The following is an 18,277-nucleotide window of genomic DNA, read 5'->3' on the forward strand; positions in this document are numbered from 1 at the left end:
ACCATACTTAAGGTAGAAAGACTTTCCAGCCGAAAGAAAGAAGAAAAGAGGTTTGCTGCTGGTGGGGGTACTGAGCGGGGCCTCTTATCTCCAGCAGGGAGGGATGCGGCCTCTCTGGTGGGCAGTTTTCTCTCAGGAAGGGACGCAGGGGAGGCAGGAAAGCTTGCGAGCATCTTAGAAAATGTCACGAAGTCTAAAGTAAGACCTATGCTCCATGGAGGGGTAGAAGAGGAGGAAGCAGTAGGTAGGTTGTGGGGGTTTGAATCATCTTCTAATTTACACTTTGCGGAAGAGGGAGCGGTTCCCCCCTAAGGGGGATGGTCAAACACCTGCCCAGTGACGGTGGGCGGAGAAAAGACACAGCAGTTATTAAGCATATAGCTACAGGATTGGGACACGGGTCTTGTATGCTGTGCTGGGTCACACAGGGGTGTCGGGTGTGAGAGATGGAGTAAGCAAGGGCCGTGCGAGCCGGGTTTCCTTCCATCAGTTCTTCTGAGTACTCCAGCAGGACGGCAGGGAACTGAAGCTCACTACCTTGGGACAAGCAAGCGTGGTGCTGAGTTCTCTTCCCCAGGAAGGGTGTTTAGCAAGGAGACTTCGCCTGCAGGAGTGGAGAGGGAGAGGAAGTTGTGGGCAGGCCACCTGAGGCCCTTCCAGCTTTACCTGCTGTCAGGGCGGCACATGCCATCACTGGCCATTTAGACCTTAGCCGCAGAGCGAGCTCTTTATGAGCACAAGTCAATTTAAATTTTGCTAACAACTAATACTCACTGTCTCACCAGGAGGTGAAACAGGCCTTCGGTACATGGAAGGACAGGACTGCAGTTGCTGTGGTGACTGTTCCCGGGGTTTACAAGCTCATGGAGAGAGCTGTTGGCTCCGTTTGTTCCGGGAGAGCCACAGAAAACATCTGCGGTTTGGTTTGGTTTCCAGGATTCTTGGTAGAAAAATGTGTTTTTGTTTAACCGAAGGCTGTTGTCCTTGTGCGATATTGTTGACCCAAGCACAGTAAGTAGTTCTTGGCAGAGAAAACACTGCCCCTCCAGCTGATCAGTGCAGCCAAAGCCTACACGGGCGTCTTTCATCACCCGACTGAGAGCACGTGTTTGGCAGGCCTTGTGGATCAGTCAGTGGAGCCCGGCACATCACAATATGTCCCCTGAGAGTTTTATTGGGTGAAATTTGAGAAGGGCTTGTGGGAGTAATGTAATCAGAAGCCTTGTATCACCTCGAGGGTCCCGTTCATGGGCACTTGCTAGCTTTCTACAGCTTGTCCTATTTCGCTTGTCCCCAAAATCAGGTATGAGATCCAGGCTCTGGGACAGGGCGGGGAGTGGGTTGTGGTTGTGATGTTCCGAGAACGTTTGTGGCAATGACTTGAGTTATGTAGCCAGGAAGAATCAAATCGCGCAGTGTCAGTGCCCAGTGTAACATTAAAGCCACAAACCACAATGGAGACACACTTCAGCGGCCAACTGCTTTCAAGAACGGGCTAGAGAGATGGCTCAGTGGTTAAGAATATTTGTTCCTGCAGGGACCCATGTTCCGTCCCCAGAACTCACATGTCAGCTCACGAACCTTCTTAACCTGGTTCTAGAGGGATTTAAAGCCTCCTCTCCCTTCCTGGGGCACCAGACATACATTCCAGCAAAATACTCACACATGTGAAATGAAGTAAGGAAACGTGCAAACCAAACCAACCCAAACCAAAAACCTAACTGGGGTCTGCACCTGAGTACTGGGGTCATAGGTGTGGCTGCCAGGGGGGGCTGCTGAGCTGCCCCGAGCACATGCACTGCTATTTGAGTTGAAAAATTAGTGACGAAGAAAAGTTCCCTCTCTTCCTCTCTTCATTGAGAAATTTCCATTAATTCTCCAGCAAGAAGCCTTCAGAGATCCGTTTCCCATTGCTATTCTTCATTCTCGATAAGACGTCAGGTAGCCGAAGGGAGCATACTTGATGAATATGTTAGAGAATTATCACCCCCCCCGCAAATGCTTGGAACTGCATGCCTTCGCCTTATTCCCTGAGCCCCGAATCTCAATGAAACAATCGAATGCAAGGCAACAGACAGAGGAACAGGCTGGCATGTATCACCACTGGGCACGGGTGCAGGCTGTCAGCAATGGGCAGAAAACAGTTAAGAACTGATCAGAAAACACAAAGCACCGGGGAGTTATTAGCCGCCGGATTTAAAAGAGTGGGTAGCCCATATTTTAAAAACTGAGCTTTCCTTTGAGCTGCTGGCCACGCCTGACCGGGTGTCATGGAGGTCTGGAGTGAGCACAGGAAGAAGGCCATGAGTAGAGTAACTCAGTGATGGGCTGTGGGAACTCAGAGGCTCTCCACCAGACCACCAGAAATAGACAGGGCCTGTGCTCTCTGAAATGCTGACACCAACACAGAAGAGTCAGGGCCGTGGGACCAGAGAGGACATTCGGATATGGAAGCCACTCTGAAGGCTCAACCCAGCCCATAGCCTCCTTCAGACAGAGATCACAGCTACAGAACACACACATGACTGGGTTTAACACACTGTCAAGAAAACCTGTGGTGAGCCTTTAGAATAAACAGCCAAACAATTACTTCAGACTTCAGAATACCATCACAGTGAATGCACGCCCTGCTTAAGTGTGCCTAAAATGTTTGTGAGAAACTGGTGGTTGTATGCTCAATTTAATGCTTTTTATTAAAGAATGTACTTGGAGCAAGAGCAAAATGGTGCTGACGAAAGGTGCCTAGTATTTGGCCCTTGCTCCAACAGGAAGAGCCAGAATAACAAACCAATAGCTTTGTTTTGAAGTGAATGGTGCATATAGGAAAGGCAAAACAGGAACCCTGGAAGACACAAAGAGCAGAGAGCACAGGGGAGTGTGAGAAACTGTGATCTCAGCTTCCCTGGCGGAGGGATACCATACTACACTGTGGGAGGAAGGGCAAGTGGGGGAGTCCCACAGGTGGGGACCTCTGGCACGGCCTGTACTGGCACTGGGCCGGACAGCATATACTTGCTGGTGTTAACACTGTAATTGGCTCGTGCCACAGAGTTAGCGTGAGCCACCTCCAAGCCCAGACGTGAATGCTCTGCTTCCCACCCCAAACCCTGCTGCCACGTCCAACCTCTCCTCAACTGGCTGCTTCTGGGGCTCCGAGGCAGCTCTCCTCCACGCTTTCAGGCCACCATTCCCACCATCGGAGGGGCCGCACACAAGTGCCTCACCCCCACAGCTGTCGGCACCTCACCCTCCAGGCCACTGGAGTATCTCTTAGCTCATCGCCATGCCAGAAGCAGAAAGGCTCTCCCACCCTCCTATCCACACACATCATACCCAAAGCCATCAAGTGTAGCCCAACTGCAGGGTCCAACTGGAACAAAAGGTGACGTGTCTTAGCCACGCGACATCCCACAAAATGTGCTACAAAAGCCACAGCGGGCCCATCGGTGTGTAAATATTAGTTCAGGGTCACAAGAAGTACGGAAAACACGATGCCTCTAAAAGAAAGCACAAACAATAGGCCTCAGTACAAAGGGTGTTGACAGAGTACCTGATAAAGAATTCAACTTCAAAGAATGAGTACAAGGAAATGGAACAACATTAAAGACAGCACAGGGAGACAGCAGACCAAAGTTAGAAAAACAACGTGTGTGATGAATGAGCAAATAAGTGCAGAGCTTGAGACTTTTGAAAAGAACCAAACAGAAATCTTAGAAATGAAGAGCTTGGCAAGTCACTTCACTTGGTCAATGAGGCTTTCCAATGAGTCTGAACGTTTAAACTACAGAAGAGCTCAAACAGAAGAATGAATACCTGAGCCTGAAGACCAGGCTAAAGTATCTCAGACAGAAAATAAAAAGGAAGAGAAAAAAAAAAAAAAAAAAAAAGATCCTCTGAGGCTATTGAGACGTTATTAAGGACTAGGTATTCACATTTTGGGCACCAGAAACCAAAGAAATCAAGAAAAAGTATTCAAAACAAACAAACAAACAAAACCCTATCAAATGATCTAATAGTTGGAAAAGTCCACCATCCCAAAGAAAGACATGCAGGCATAGGAAGCACATAGAACCCCCAAAATAATCACCAGAATTGACCCTGCTGTGGCATATTTAGTCACACTGGGAAAAATACAATTGCAGCTCCAGGGGACCAGACACGTCCTTCTGACCCCCACAGGCACCTGCATTCACATACACACTCCCACACACCGCCACATGTGTGTAATTAAAAGAAAACATTTCAAGTCTTGAAACAGAAAGAACTTTAAGACCTGCGAGAGGAAAGTAAAAAGTCACGCCCACGGCCTCCATTGACCTACCAAGGAGAAGCCTACAGACTGAGAGGGAACGGAAAGATCGATTTCAAGTTCTGAAAGAAAATGCTTGACAAGCAAAAATGGCAAAGCAAAGCTGTCATTCAGACATGAAGGGGAAAAGAAATGAAGACCCCCAAAGAAGCAAACTTAAGGAAAACATCACCACTCCTATCGGACGCTTAGCAGAGTCCTAAACCAGAAATAAAAGAAAGAAAGCTATCCCTGCAAGAATGCTGAAAGAGTAAGACTCATGTGAAACAGGGGTGGGATAAAGTCCGAGTTAGCAGTATTCTAAACCAAGGTGACAGAATAAAATAAAGTCACAAATGAAGAAAATAAGCAAAGTAACAGCAGTAAGTCTTTAGCTATTAGTAAAAATAAACTTAAATGTAAGTGGACTAGATACTTACATTTATCTAGGTGATATATATATATAGTTGGATATATATATATACACACACACATATGTATGTATATAGACTTCTGCACAGGAGAGAGAAGAGATGGCCAGTCTCTTTCTGTGCCTGGGCTATTTCACTTAATGTAATGTCTTCCAGCTCCATCCATTCACTGTGCTGTAACATAACAGGATTTCATTCTCTCGGCGGCTAAATAGTATTCCATTGTGGATCTGTACCATATTGATTCTGTATCTTGACTATTATGAATTGTGCAAGTTGGGTGTAGAGGTATGTCTTTGGTCAGGTCATTCTATTGCCTCAGGATATACATCCAGAAGTGAGCAAGCTTCATCCTTCCTTCCAAAATCTCAATGTAATCAGACTTAGAAATCAGTAGTGTTTTTATACACCATCATATTTTTAGTTGTTTTAGTTACTTCTATATGACTTCTCATTAAGCTGTGTATACAATTATGGAAAAATATAGAGAAAACGAGAGGGAGGGGGTGGGGAGGGGGGAAAAGCAAGTCTGGATTGGCTGGCGTATGCTGTACACATGAACTGAAATGTCACACTGAGCCACAGCAATACATAGAATTAACATTGTCAAAAATAAAAGAAAAACACTTACTTCAAAAACTAGTAAGATACACACTAAATGGTTCTTCTTTTTTAATATGAAGGTCCAATGATTTTAGAAATAAAGAACTCAGTAAATCTTCCAATCCAAAAGTATGCTGCCCACAGGAAATTCCCTTCACTCCTATATACACAGTGAGTAGCGAGGAAAAGACATTACACACTAATGAAAACCAGTGGCAGACAGGAGCAACCCATACTTACTTTGGATAAACTATACTTTGAGATGAACTATAAAAAGAGAATAGATGAGACCAATTTAACAAGACGACATAACAATTATAGATGTAAATCCACCCATGCTATAGCAGGCAATTTATAAAACACCATGAGCTATAAAAGTGGAGATTTTCCCCAGTACAGTACAAGTGGGAGACTTCAGCATCCTACTTTCAACACTGGACACACATCCAGAGACAGAGAAAGACCAGAATTAACTCGCACAGAAAGATACTAGCGGAGCCTTTCAACCCAACAGCTGCCAAATACATACTCCTTTCATCAGCACGTGGGCTGTCCTTTCCAACAGACCATATATTAGGAAAAGCAAAATAACAAATCTTAAAAGATCAAAAGCACATCATGTATACAAGTACATGATATGGAATAAAACAAGAAATCAAGAATAAGAGAAACTTCAGAAATTATATTAATGTATACAATCAGAACAAATGATACTAACTAAATACCAAGTCATTAAAGAAGTAACAAAGGAAATTAAAATTGTTTTTAATCATGTCTATATACTTCTACCACAATAAATAAAATTTTTAAATATACTATGTTATATTGCTCTGATGATAGCTTAAAAAGGCATATTGCATATCTCTTTTCTTGCATGTCTTTAAACAAATGTAATGTAAAAGAATAAACTTTTAGCCTAAAAGAGGAACATTCTTAAAACTTTGAAGATGGAAGCAACATAACAAAGGTTAAGGAAATAAAAAAAAATCAAATAACAAGAGGGAAATTTATAGCAATAAATTCTTCAGAAAATAATGAGATTTCAAATAACAGCCTAACTGTGTATTCCAAAGCTCAGCAGAGGCAAGCATAGGTCAAATCCAAAATAACAAATATCAAAGAATAAAGAGAGCCTAAAATACAATTGAAAAGGTGACTGAAATGAAGAGCTCGTTTTTAGAAGATAGACAAAATCAAGAAGCTTTCAGTTAGGATAACTGAGGACAAGAGTAAAGGAGAGGATTCAGCTGGCCAAAGTCACAGAGGAAGAAGGAGGCATTCCCAGCAGTGTGTGAAGGGCACGGAGCATCCTCAGGGACCGGTGAGCACCCATGCACCAGCGAACTGTGAAACCTCAGAGCGTGGCTACGGGGATGGCTGTCCACCTGCCTGTTCCCTGGGACCCCTCCTGTCACACTCAGCAACAATGCCACCTGTTTTTCATGCAGCTGGGGAGTAACATATGCTATTGCTGGATTAAAGAATCGCATTCATTGTGTGTGTTTTTTAAAAAGGAAACGTCTTGGTGCTGTACGGAAATACAACTTGCTACAGAGTTTGAAATAATGCTGACGGCAGCTTCGTTTTCTGGTCCCAGTATTTTTATATGCTAAACATTCTTTGTATATGCCTAATTAAAACATATTTTGAGTTTTCTGAGAAAGCAAAAATATACTAATGGCATCAGAAGGTTATTAGTAGTCTGGCTGCATGCTCCAAATCCCTTTTCGTGACAAAAGAAATACATTGAAATATATATTTATATGTATACTTACATATTTGCATACATATCTGCATATTACATATACAAATATATATGTTTTATGTTTATATATAAATATATATTTCTATATAAAGAAACTTATATATTGCATTTTGGAGATTTTAACGAAGGCATTTTCTAGTTGGAGTTAGGAATGCTTGCTTAATTTCCAGGCTTGTTTTTTTAAAAACATGTTGCAGGGTTTCGGGTCTTTAGTCTGGTTAGACCTCAAGGCTGAAGTACCACAACCTGAGGTGGCTTGGTTTGGTTTTGGTTTTGAAATTATGTTTGCTACAAAATATTATAGTTGCTTCATTGAGGACAATGTAAAAACAAACCTGAAAAGGCTCTATGTGCTACATACAGTATCTAGTAAATCAATTTCATTAAAATTTTTTGAAAAGGAAAAAATGGATAAATTTCTGGATATAGATAACTTATCAAAATTGAATTGTGAGGACATAGAAAACCAGAATAGACTAGCATAAGTAATGAGACTAAGTAAGCAAAACGTCTCCTAACAAAGCCAAGCACAGATGGCTCTGTGGACGAACCTTAGCAGATTCTTAAAGAAACACCACTTGTTCTCAAACTATTCTAAAATATCAAAATTCATTCCACCAGGTCAGCATGGCCCCATACCAAAAGGAGACAAAGACACAACAAACAAAACTACAGACCAATGTCACTGAAAAACAGAGACACAAAAACACCCAACAAAATATTACAACATCAAAAAGATCTGGTGATCAAGGTGGGTGCATCCAAGAGACGGGGGGATGGTTTACCATACGCAAATCAATAAACGTAATATATCGTCAGAATGAATTGCAAAAAAAATCATAAAAATTGCCTCAATATAAGCAGAAAAATTCAGCCTTGCTTTATGATTTAAAACAAATTGTAGAAAGTTCACACCTAATCAAGAGCATATGACAAGCCACAGCCTATGGCATACTGGATGCGGAGAGTCTGAAAGCGTTTCCTCTGATATTTAGAACAAGACGAGGTCGGTGGCTTTTCCTGCTCTCGTTCAGTATAGTCCCGAAGAGTTCGGGGCGAACAATAAGGCCACAAGGCGCACAGGAAACAATTAGCCAGAAAGAAGTCAAATGGGTGCAGATGGTACGATTTCATACGTAGAAAACCCCACACTGCATCACGACTAGCAGAACCCCTACGATAGGATCCAAACACCAACGCAGAAAACCCAACAGCATTTTAAGACATCAACAATGAACTTACTGAGAAGAAAACACAAAAGCAACCCCGTTCCCATCGGGAAAGCCAAACACAAGCAAACAAAAACAACCCCTCAATGTTTTCAAGCAGGATTCTGGTTTCCCTCTCAACAGTTTACCCCAGGTGGGTGAACCCACAGGCAGCCACTGCAATCAGAACCTTGCTGGTTCTGATTGGAAGGTAGCGTGGCAAAATGTTCACGCTTGGCAAGCCTCTGCTTGTAAGAAGACAGGTGGTCTCAGCCTTACTGCACAAGTGACTTAGGGCAGCGCCTTATTCCGAAATCAGGGAAAAGCCTCAAATCCAGAGTCACTTTGGCATACGAAAGGGTTTTGTGGGCCACAGCAGAGAGGATGGAAGGGTGGCACGTTGAAGGAAGGGGGTAAGGTGAACAAGAGCGGAGAAGGTGCTACGGTGCATGCGTGGGTGGAAAGGGGGTGGGGCTGGCCATCGTCCCTGAGAGCGCCTCAGGGTTTATATAGGCGGGCTGAGCTCTCAGAGAGCAGCAGGAGTCCAGTCCCGCCAAGGCCGAGCCTGCCAAAAGCAGACACAGATCGGGATGTCCAGCAGATTCCTGCTCCAGCTCTTGGGGTTCTGGCTGCTGCTGAGCCGGCCTTGCGGGGCGCGGGTCTCGGAGAAGTGGCTGGACGAAGTCATTCACGTGTGCGGCCGCGACTATGCCCGAGCAGTCATCGAGATCTGCGGGACGTCCGTGGGGAGGCTGGCTCTGAGCCCGGAGCGGCCGGCCTCAGGTGAGCGCGGCTCTGGTCCCCGCTTTCCCACGCTCCCCTTTGGCTGCAGCCCATCAGTAGGCGCTCCTCGCCCCCACCCCGCCCCTGCCGCGGGTGCTGTGCAACCCCGGCCTCAGGTGTGGTCTTGGTAACTTGATTGGAGGTAAAGAGTTTCACTGCGAAGCCTTCACAGAGTACTGCAGCCAGCAGCTTCAAGCCAGCGCTTGATCTGGGCTGTGGAGTGAGCTACTCATCGGTGCTATCTATATAAGTGATATCTGAATCCAAAGCCCAGTGATTAAAGAGCGTGTACCTGAATGAGTTAGGTTAAAATCTAATATTTGAGTCTGTTATCTACAGACAAAAAAAAAAAAAAAAAAAAAAAAACAGATTTCAAAGTAGGTTTTAAAATAATTTTAAATAGACTTTCAAGGTGTAAAACCCTGTAAGTTAACTCTGACCCAAACTACAACTGGGTTTTTGCTAACTGACTTTAAGTACATAAAAGCTGTCATCCACTTTGTTTGGCAGCCAATAAAAGCCCTATCTGGACAAAGTTTTCGAGCAGGGAGGGATCAATGAGGTGAGTTAAAGTTAGAAATGCCTCACTGGAGAAAAAAAGCTAAAACTTCTGATGTACCCAAAATGGTACAGAATGCCACCTGCGCTTGCTGACTGAGGTAACCTGGTGGCAGGACATTCGCTTTCCCTCTGCCAGATCCCAACTGCTAAAGTTTGCAGTTGGCTGAAAGGGCAGCAGGATTCTTAGGAAGGATCTTTGTCACAGGACACCCCTGTGTGTGTGGAGGAGGGAGGTTGGCTTTCTCTAGAGGGTAAGCCTCCATGGCAAACCAGGCATCTCCCTTCCACTCCATCTTTGGGGTTCTTTGGTTTTATTATTTCAAAAGGAATGACTTATTGGTAAGCTGACACCCTGTTCTGCTCCTCGTGAAGAACAGCAGCAAGAACTGGACCGTTGCAATGTTGTTTAAACTCCGTCAGCATATCTGGTTTCTTTGCCTGTTAACATTCTTAATTTGTGCGTTTGGAATAGGTAAGGTGGCATGTTTGTCTGTGTGTCTGTGCCTGTGTGTGTGTGTCTGTGCCTGTGTGTGTGTGTCTGTGTATCTCTGTGTGTCTGTGCCTGTGTGTGTGTGTCTGTGTATCTCTGTGTGTCTGTGCCTGTGTGTGTCTGTGTGTCTCTGTGTGTGTGTGTGTGTGTCTGTGCCTGTGTGTGTGTGTGTGTGTGTGTGTGTGTGTATTTGGAGGAAACACTCTGGGGAGGAAGGATTGCTGCTGATGTGTTTAGAGACGGACACCCTCCTCTAGTCAGAGCCGAACTGTTGGTGGCTCTGTCTTTTAAACTTCATCCTGAAGCAGTAACTTGACCCCATGGGATCTTAAAATCATGAAAACCTTTTTCAAGGATTACTTTCATGGCTCAAAAGCAATGACAATAATTCAGGTTAGAAAACATGGACATGAGTAGGGTTGGTTTGTTTTGTTTTGTTTTGTTTTGTTTGAGAGAGGGTCTTTCTACGTAGTCCTGGCTATTCTGGAACTCACTTTGTAGACCTGCTGGCCTTGAACTCACAGAGATCCACCTGCCTCTGCTCCCCAAGTGCTGGGATTAAAGACGTGTGGCACCTCACCTGGCTAGAAATCATGAAAACTAGTGTTTTTAATGACCAACATGATTTCAGAAAGATAAGAGCTCAGTGTCAAAGGGTGAAAATTACTGTGAACAAGAAGCAAAAAAAAAAAAAGAAAGAAAAAGAAAAAAAAAAAAGGGCGGTGGTGATGAAGAAAGCAGTCCAAGTGGAGTAAACGGAACCTTAGAAGATTATAGGGCTCTGAACTGCCCAGCAAGCAAAACCATTTAGCTATTCAATACTTGCTGACTATTTCAGTGTTTAATTATATCCACGCAAAATGCTTTTTCTATACAAATGTCTGTCGTTTCCCAAATGCTCCTTGACATGAGTGTCTTCTCCCCACCCACTTCTTTTTAAACTTGACAGAAATCATGCCATCCTTCATCAACAGAGATGCAGAGCCTTTCGATATGATGTTAAAATGCCTTCCAGATTTATCAGAGGAGCCCAAAGCAGCACTGTCTCAGGGGCTCAAACCGTTGCCAGAGCTACAATATGCATCTGCACTGAGAGACTCTGCTGTCAGCTTGGAAGGATTTGAGAAGACTTCCCGTAAAACACAGGGTGAAGCAGAAGACAAACGGCCTCTAGGACTTCAGTACTCACGCTCGGATGCTCATTCACGGAAAAGGAGGGAGTTTGATGTGCGGCTGAGCAAGCAATGTTGCAACGTTGGCTGTACCAGAAGATCTATTGCTAAAGTCTGCTGATACAGGGTTGTCTGCAACTCGTCAGTGTTCACGAGCATTCTTGGCTCCTGTCTGATGCCTCTTTCCGTTCCCCTTGATAATTTATTATGATCTGAAAAATCATTATTTACATTTAGATTTTGTCCTCTAATGTGAAATAAATATTCTTTGCATTATCGGAGTTCTGTTAATCATATGCTTTTATGCAAAACTCATTTTGTCCCCTTTTTAACAGTCTTACCACTTTTGAATGGTATGAATTTAAAATGATGATAAATTCTTACCATTTAACCATATGTAATAGCTTACCCCAATACAATGCCCTCTGAGAAAATTCTGTGTCCTCCTCTGGCCTCTGCAGGCACCACACATGAAAGTGGTGCACAGACATACATGCAGGCAGAACAGACATACACATGAGATTTAAAAGTGATAATAAAAATACATATAAATAACAACTTAATAAATCCGTTAAACTTTGCTAAGAATAAATACGAATTGAATGTGCTTTTTTCCACAGATACTCACTAAAGTTCAATTTAGGAGGCACTAGATTATAAATATGAACGAGAGATGATTCCATTCACTAATGAGCTTGTTGAAAAGAATTTTAAACATTAAACAGTGCAATAAGAAACTATAATGATTACAGAAGTAGGGCAACAGTACAAAGAAACCCACAAATTCTCATTTATTCACTTACTCATTAATTTAGCAAATATTAAAGAACCAGTAGCACTTAATCCATAATTTGTTGATAATATTATGAATTGTACCTGTAACACTAAATTATTGCTAAGAATCTACTGTATTTCTGACACTGTTCAAGGCAAGAGAGGTATCACAGTCAGATGAAGATTCTTACCTGCAGGGAGAACATATCCTGGTAGGGAGAAAGTAAACAGATAAAGAAGTGAAAGCTATTGCGCGTTAGTTTGGAATGGGGTGGGGAGGGCATAGGAAAATACAGAGCAGGACAACGGTATAGTCATAGTCAGGGTTACCACTGTTCTGAGGAAACACCATGACCCAAGCAACTTGGGCGGGAAAGGGTTCATTTGACAGCATCCACATCCGATGAGGCTTCTACATCCTTGCTCATCATCAAAGAAAATCAGGACAGGAAATCTAAGAGAGCGGGCAGCTGGAGGCAGGCGCTGATGCAGAGGTCAGGGAGCGGCTTCCTGACCTCCTTCTCCTGACCTGCTCAGCCTGCTTTCCAAGAACTCACAACTACCAGCTCACGGAGGACACCAGCACAAAAGCCAATCATCTAGTCAATAAATAGGCTAATGAACTGAGCTCTCAAAAGCAGAGATGCAAATGGCAAAAAACAACAACAACAAAAACACCTCGAACATTCCTACCCACCAGGAAAGTACAAATTACAACTGCTTTGAGGGTCCATTTTAGTCTAGCCAGAAAAGCTATTATCAATCAACAATAACCTGAGTTTTGTTCCCAGTACCCAGGTCAGGTAGCTCACGACCACTCTTACCTCCAGCTCCCGGTGATATGACACCCCTTTTAACCTCAGTGGGCGCCCACACTTGCACATACCCACAAACATACTTAAATATAAACACTATTTTTTTAAAAGAAAATGGAGTACCCATGCACAATGAAACTTTCATATGTTCATAAAGAAAAAAAAATGCAGTTATGGCCTTTGTAGAAAATGGATACAAACGTCAATTATGTTAAATAAAGTATGTTTGACTCAGAAAGACAAATATTTTATGACAATGCTCTAGAATACTAATAAATAAGTCTGAAGTTAATTTTATAATATTAGAACTTATTCACTCAAAATTAGTCACTTAAATAATAATTTTTTTTTTCAGTTAAATAAATCCATTCAGTTGTTATGCTGGTGAGAGCGACGTGTGGAATTTAAGGATGTGTCCCTGGGCAGCGAGACACCTGAGCAGGTTAAGGCACTTGCAGCCAAGCCTGCGAATGTGACATCAACCCCTGAGACCCAAATAGTGCATGGAGGGAACCAGTTCCAACCTGCAGCACACACACACACACACACACCAGTAAATAAATGTAATAGAACAACGAAAAAGATTTATTATAAGAAGAATGCATTCATAAAAATGAACTGAGGCAAACTTTACCCGGAACAGAATACTAAACGTTGTCTTCACTTACGTGTGGGATCTAGATTTAAAACCACATAATATGTGTATGCTTAAACACGGGTTTGTAGGTCCTGAAACTGCACAGGGCATCCCGAGAGGAACGAGAGCTTGAGGAAGGTAGGAGGAAATCAAATAATAGGACACATGTAATAAAAAAAAAAAAAAAACAGAAAGGGGAAGTACTGAAAAAAGAAGCTGAACCGGTGGGAGGCGCGGGAGAGGGCAGTGAGGGCGGCGAGCGAGCGAGACTGAAGCTCAAGCTGTGGACCTGAGAGGATGCCGCGATGAAGCGCGCTAACCTAGCGAGCCAGTGATTTTGAAAGCTTCTTTCTTGGATTTGATGTGCGGGAGTGTTTGCCTGCGTGTCTGCATCTGGACCCACCTGGACCGCGTGTGTGCCTGGTACGGATGGGGGCCGGAACTGTGCCTACAGACCCGTGCGAGCGGCCTTGGGGGCGTGGTGTGCGGGGAGGAGGAGGCGGGGCGGGGCGGGGCGGGGCGAGGCGGGGCGACGGCCGTTGCAGCGCGCCCGGCCCAGCGGCGTAGCCCGGGGATGAAGCAGCGGAGCTGTCCTGGTCTGTTGTGGTTTGGACTCCTACTGGCTACCTTCTCCCAGGCGCAATACGGAAGCAAACCCAGGAGGCTGTGCGGCAGGCACCTGATGACGGAAATTGTAAAAATCTGTGGCCAGACTGACTGGAGCCAGTTCGAGATGGAAGGGCAGACTCCCATGAAGCAGCTGGCTCACCAATCCTCGCAGAAAGTCAAAACCTTCAGCCCTGAGCAAATCCCTACTTCCGCCTGGGGAAGATTCACAGACCCAGGTAACGCTCTGGAGGGAGGCGTGTCTGCTCAGCAGCGTGCCTTTCTTGCCCTCCACTTGGCTCCGCCAGTGAGTTTCTGCAGGAAATAGAGTTTGTTCCTCGCATACGTGTAAATACAATTTTAAAGAACACAGGCAGAGTAATCTGAAGTCTACTTTAGCTTTAGAAGAGATGATGTGATCAGAAGAGGCCTTATTAAAAAGATGGCGTTTGACGAAAGAGGTTGCTATGGTGTGAGGCATCTCCCCCAAATTCACAGAGGCTCTAACGGGGATGTATTAGAGGCTTAACGCTCAGCGCAGCGTTGGGAGGTGAGGTAAGAGAATTAAATGCTCTTGAAATGGATTTAGGCCATTATCACAGAAACTGATTGTCCTGAGTAAAACTGTTGCGAAACAACTTCTTTCTCCTGTCAGCGTTTTGTTCCCACGCTCCTGTTCCGACAGCGCTACAGCAAGGGCTTTGACACCAACAAATCATGACTCAAATACATTGTTGTTAATTTGAAATTAGCTACCGTCAGACATTGTGAGAAAATGGACATAGTGATGAGGGTCTGGCCACATACCTGGCTGCGGTGGGGGTATTTATTTAGAGCAAAGAGGGAGGGGGCGCTTCTGTCTGAATTATACTGGGAACAGCGAGGAGGTCAGGATGGCTGGAACAGGAAGTAAAAGCAGCAGCTAAGGTCGGTAAGGGTCACTCAGGATGGCTGTTAGAGGTAAGAAAGCAAAACCAGACGAGCAATTTGTGTGAAGCGAAAACAATAATGGACACAGGGAAGGACAAGAGCAGATGAGATGAATTCTGGCGTGCAATCAGGTAGAAAGGGAGACTATCTGGGGACAGATGTTAAGAAAGGAGTTCAAAATGGTAAACATTACCTGTTGATTGCAGCAATGCTGGCTGAAAGTGAATTAGCATGATGAATTGCGTTGATAGATGTCATGATCTTGACCTTCCCTTTCTGGTATAAACCTTTCTCCTATGTCTGTAAATATATTGTTAGATTCACTTAACTAATTTCATAGTTTTTTTTTTTTTTCTAAGCCAGTGTTTGTAAGTGAAATGACTTATAAGAACTTTTTAAAAATCTCGGTGTTCTTAGCTGGTTTGGAAATAGGACTAGTAATGAACTTTGGAAAATGACATGTATTGTTTGTAAGTTACACTTTTTTAGAGGTAGGTGGAATCCACCTCAGAAACCATCTATGTGTGCGTCTTCTAAGGTGATGACAACTTATGCCTTTGATTTCTCTGTCATTGATGCACTCAGGTTTTGTATGTCTCTGTTTGTGTTATGGTTTTCATAGGAATCTGTTTTATTTTAATTTCAAATGTTTAAGCATTAATAATCATTTATTTAGAATCCAGACTGTATCTATACTATTTCTTCCGTTCTTACTGTATTTTGTTCACTTTAATCGTTGTTTTCTTCTTAGTTTAGTTGTAATTCTGTCTTATTGGTCAAAATAGTAGCAGAAAAGAGTCGTAAATTGAGTCCTCTAACTTCCAGGGGCAGAGCGTCCCTGGCAAAACCTCACAATGAAAGAAAGGGGGAAAGAAAGGAATGAATTCAGAAAGCCCAAAAGAAATCACGTCAGCTGTAACCAACTCTCTCTCCCTTCTCTTTCCCTTTCCCCCTCTTTCTCTTTTGACTGTATTTATGTTCCTTTCTTCTAAGACAAACCTCATGGAATTCTTTTTAGTTTTGAATTTCACTGATTATATTGCTTTTTTTTTTTTGTTATTTACTTCTAATTTCAAAATTCGGGCAACTGACTGAGCCAGTTCATTTCCCCACGCACCACAGGTCACCATGCACCAGAGTAGACTTCTTTCTTTGAGCTTTGCAATGGAGTTACATAATTCAGAGCGTGGCTTGCAGAGCTGGACCTGTGGTTACGGCCTTGGAAAAGCTGTCCTCCCAGGAGTACTGACTGCGGCCACAGTGGACACCCACAGAGTCTCTGAATTATTACTTTCAGGACTTAGTTTAGTTTCTATGATCTAGGATCCAGTCATGTTGGTTGAGTTAGGAACAATATCACAGTCAGTCTGTACTTTGAGCCCATCTCCACTTCCCCACTGGTCTATATTTGTTAAAGAACCAAGTGTTTTTGATTAACTCTTTGGGTATAACTACACATAAAAAGACAGTCTGACTGGAAGTAAGCAAAGACAAACACTGTAAACAAATGAATAAGTGAGAATGAGCATGGGCTTTAATGGCCATTTCTCTTAAGATGATACGCAGCTCATGAGAAGATGCTCAAAGTTTCCACAGGATCCAATAATTCCACGCCCATGTTTATACCCAAAAGGCCTGGAAACCTGAATGCATAAACGTGCGGGTCTGAACATCCATGGCAGACCATGAAAATATCCTGACCCGATGGAGGGGTGAATGAAATGTAATGAAAGCCACACAAAGGGAAGTGATTTAGCCATGGAAGGAATAAATGAGGGACCTTACGGCACCCAGGATAAACATGGAAGATGTTATGCTAGTAGAAAGACAGGCAAAAGTGCCCGCGTACAAGAGGCTACAGCTGGTATAGCAGGGACAGAATAAACAGATTCATGGCAAATCAAATAGAGGCTTGATGGGCTTAGCACAGGAAGGAGAACAGAGTGTCTGTCAGTAGCGGCTGCTGGTTGTCTCGTGTTTGAGAGGTGAGAGAAATGTCCTGGAAGTAGATAGTGGGGATGGTGGTGCGACCTCGTGCATGCACTAGGAACCATGGATTTCACTGTGGTCAAATGCTGAGCGTGTGGGTGGTTATTACAAAATAGTGAAAGGTCGCTAAGCCTTCTTATAGGAAAACACCGCAACTGTTTCACTTAAACGCACATTGCCTGTGACTATCTGTCCTTCCCAACCGTTATTTAAGGTGACTTTTAATAGTTATCTAATTTTAGTGTTTTATATTAAGTTCACATTTAATGGAAGATTTGGATAAATAGGACTTTCTTTTTTTGCTTGTTTTTTCATTGTCTCTCGCCAGTCCCTGCAGGTGCCTCTCAGGAAAAAGCCGTAAACATTTGGGAACTTCAGCCACTGCCCAAGTATCCGTTTGAAAAGGTCAACCTGCGTCCTAAGTCAGAGTTTTCATCCCACGATGTCATTCCCTATGGCGAGAGTGCAAAGCTTCAGAAGAAAAGCACAGACAAAATCAAGACTCTCAGCGCTTTGCTCTGGGGCCGGCGCGCCCAGAGGAAGCGCAGAGGGTACTCGGAGAAGTGCTGTCTTAAAGGGTGTACCAAAGAAGAGCTGGCCGTGGCGTGCCTCCCGTACATTGATTTTTAAGACTTGATGAGAAAGCGAACATCCGTGGTGCCTGAGATGTACAGGCCACCGTAGAAACTATGCTAGCTTAATAAAATCTTACTATATCTCATTTAGTACTTACTCGTTCTTGGAGTTATGCTCAGAGGTGCTAGATTGTGAACTCTGCTGGAGAATATTCACAAGCGATTTGCAGAGCTCTGTGGTAGTAAGCGGAATGAATCTTAGTATTTCGTGACTCCCGTCTTGTTATATGCGTGCCATAATCCACACAGGCATTGAAATTTACCTAGTTTGGTTTTATCGTTATGGTTGAAAACTCTTTAGCTGTGTTTGAATGTTGTACTAGCGTCAGTTCAGTCATCCAACTAGTTCGTCGCCTCAGCAACGTAAAGCAACTAACCGTGCCCTTCGGAGAAGCCGTTGTACTGTAATAGAAGATACATTTTTAGGGCCTAGAGTTTTATTCATGCTCCTTTCCCTGACAAAGCATCTCACCAGCCCCGTGTAAGATAATTCTAATGCTACAAAATTGAACAAAACTTGAAGGTCTCAAAGTATAATTCTCACTCACTAAATGATAGGTAAGCATCACTCAAAAGATTTCTCTAGTTTT

The 18,277-nt window shown here is 43.6% G+C and overlaps 2 protein-coding genes across 2 annotated transcripts; both read left to right on the forward strand.

Moving 5' to 3' along the window:
• The first annotated feature begins 8,828 nt into the window (after positions 1-8,828).
• LOC129681897 (prorelaxin 1-like) lies at positions 8,829-11,489 on the forward strand. Its single transcript, XM_055614126.1, has 2 exons — positions 8,829-9,078; positions 11,079-11,489. The coding sequence occupies exons 1-2, from the start codon at positions 8,886-8,888 to the stop codon at positions 11,420-11,422; spliced, it is 537 nt and encodes a 178-aa protein (XP_055470101.1). The 5' UTR covers positions 8,829-8,885; the 3' UTR covers positions 11,423-11,489.
• A 2,593-nt stretch (positions 11,490-14,082) lies between these two features.
• On the forward strand, positions 14,083-17,773 carry Insl6 (insulin like 6). The gene is made up of 2 exons (XM_055614245.1): positions 14,083-14,372; positions 17,381-17,773. The coding sequence occupies exons 1-2, from the start codon at positions 14,102-14,104 to the stop codon at positions 17,680-17,682; spliced, it is 573 nt and encodes a 190-aa protein (XP_055470220.1). The 5' UTR covers positions 14,083-14,101; the 3' UTR covers positions 17,683-17,773.
• Positions 17,774-18,277: the final 504 nt, after the last annotated feature.

Source organism: Psammomys obesus, unplaced genomic scaffold, assembly GCF_907164565.1.
Source record: "Psammomys obesus unplaced genomic scaffold, mPsaObe1.curated_primary_1811, whole genome shotgun sequence".
Taxonomy (NCBI): Eukaryota; Metazoa; Chordata; class Mammalia; order Rodentia; family Muridae; genus Psammomys; species Psammomys obesus.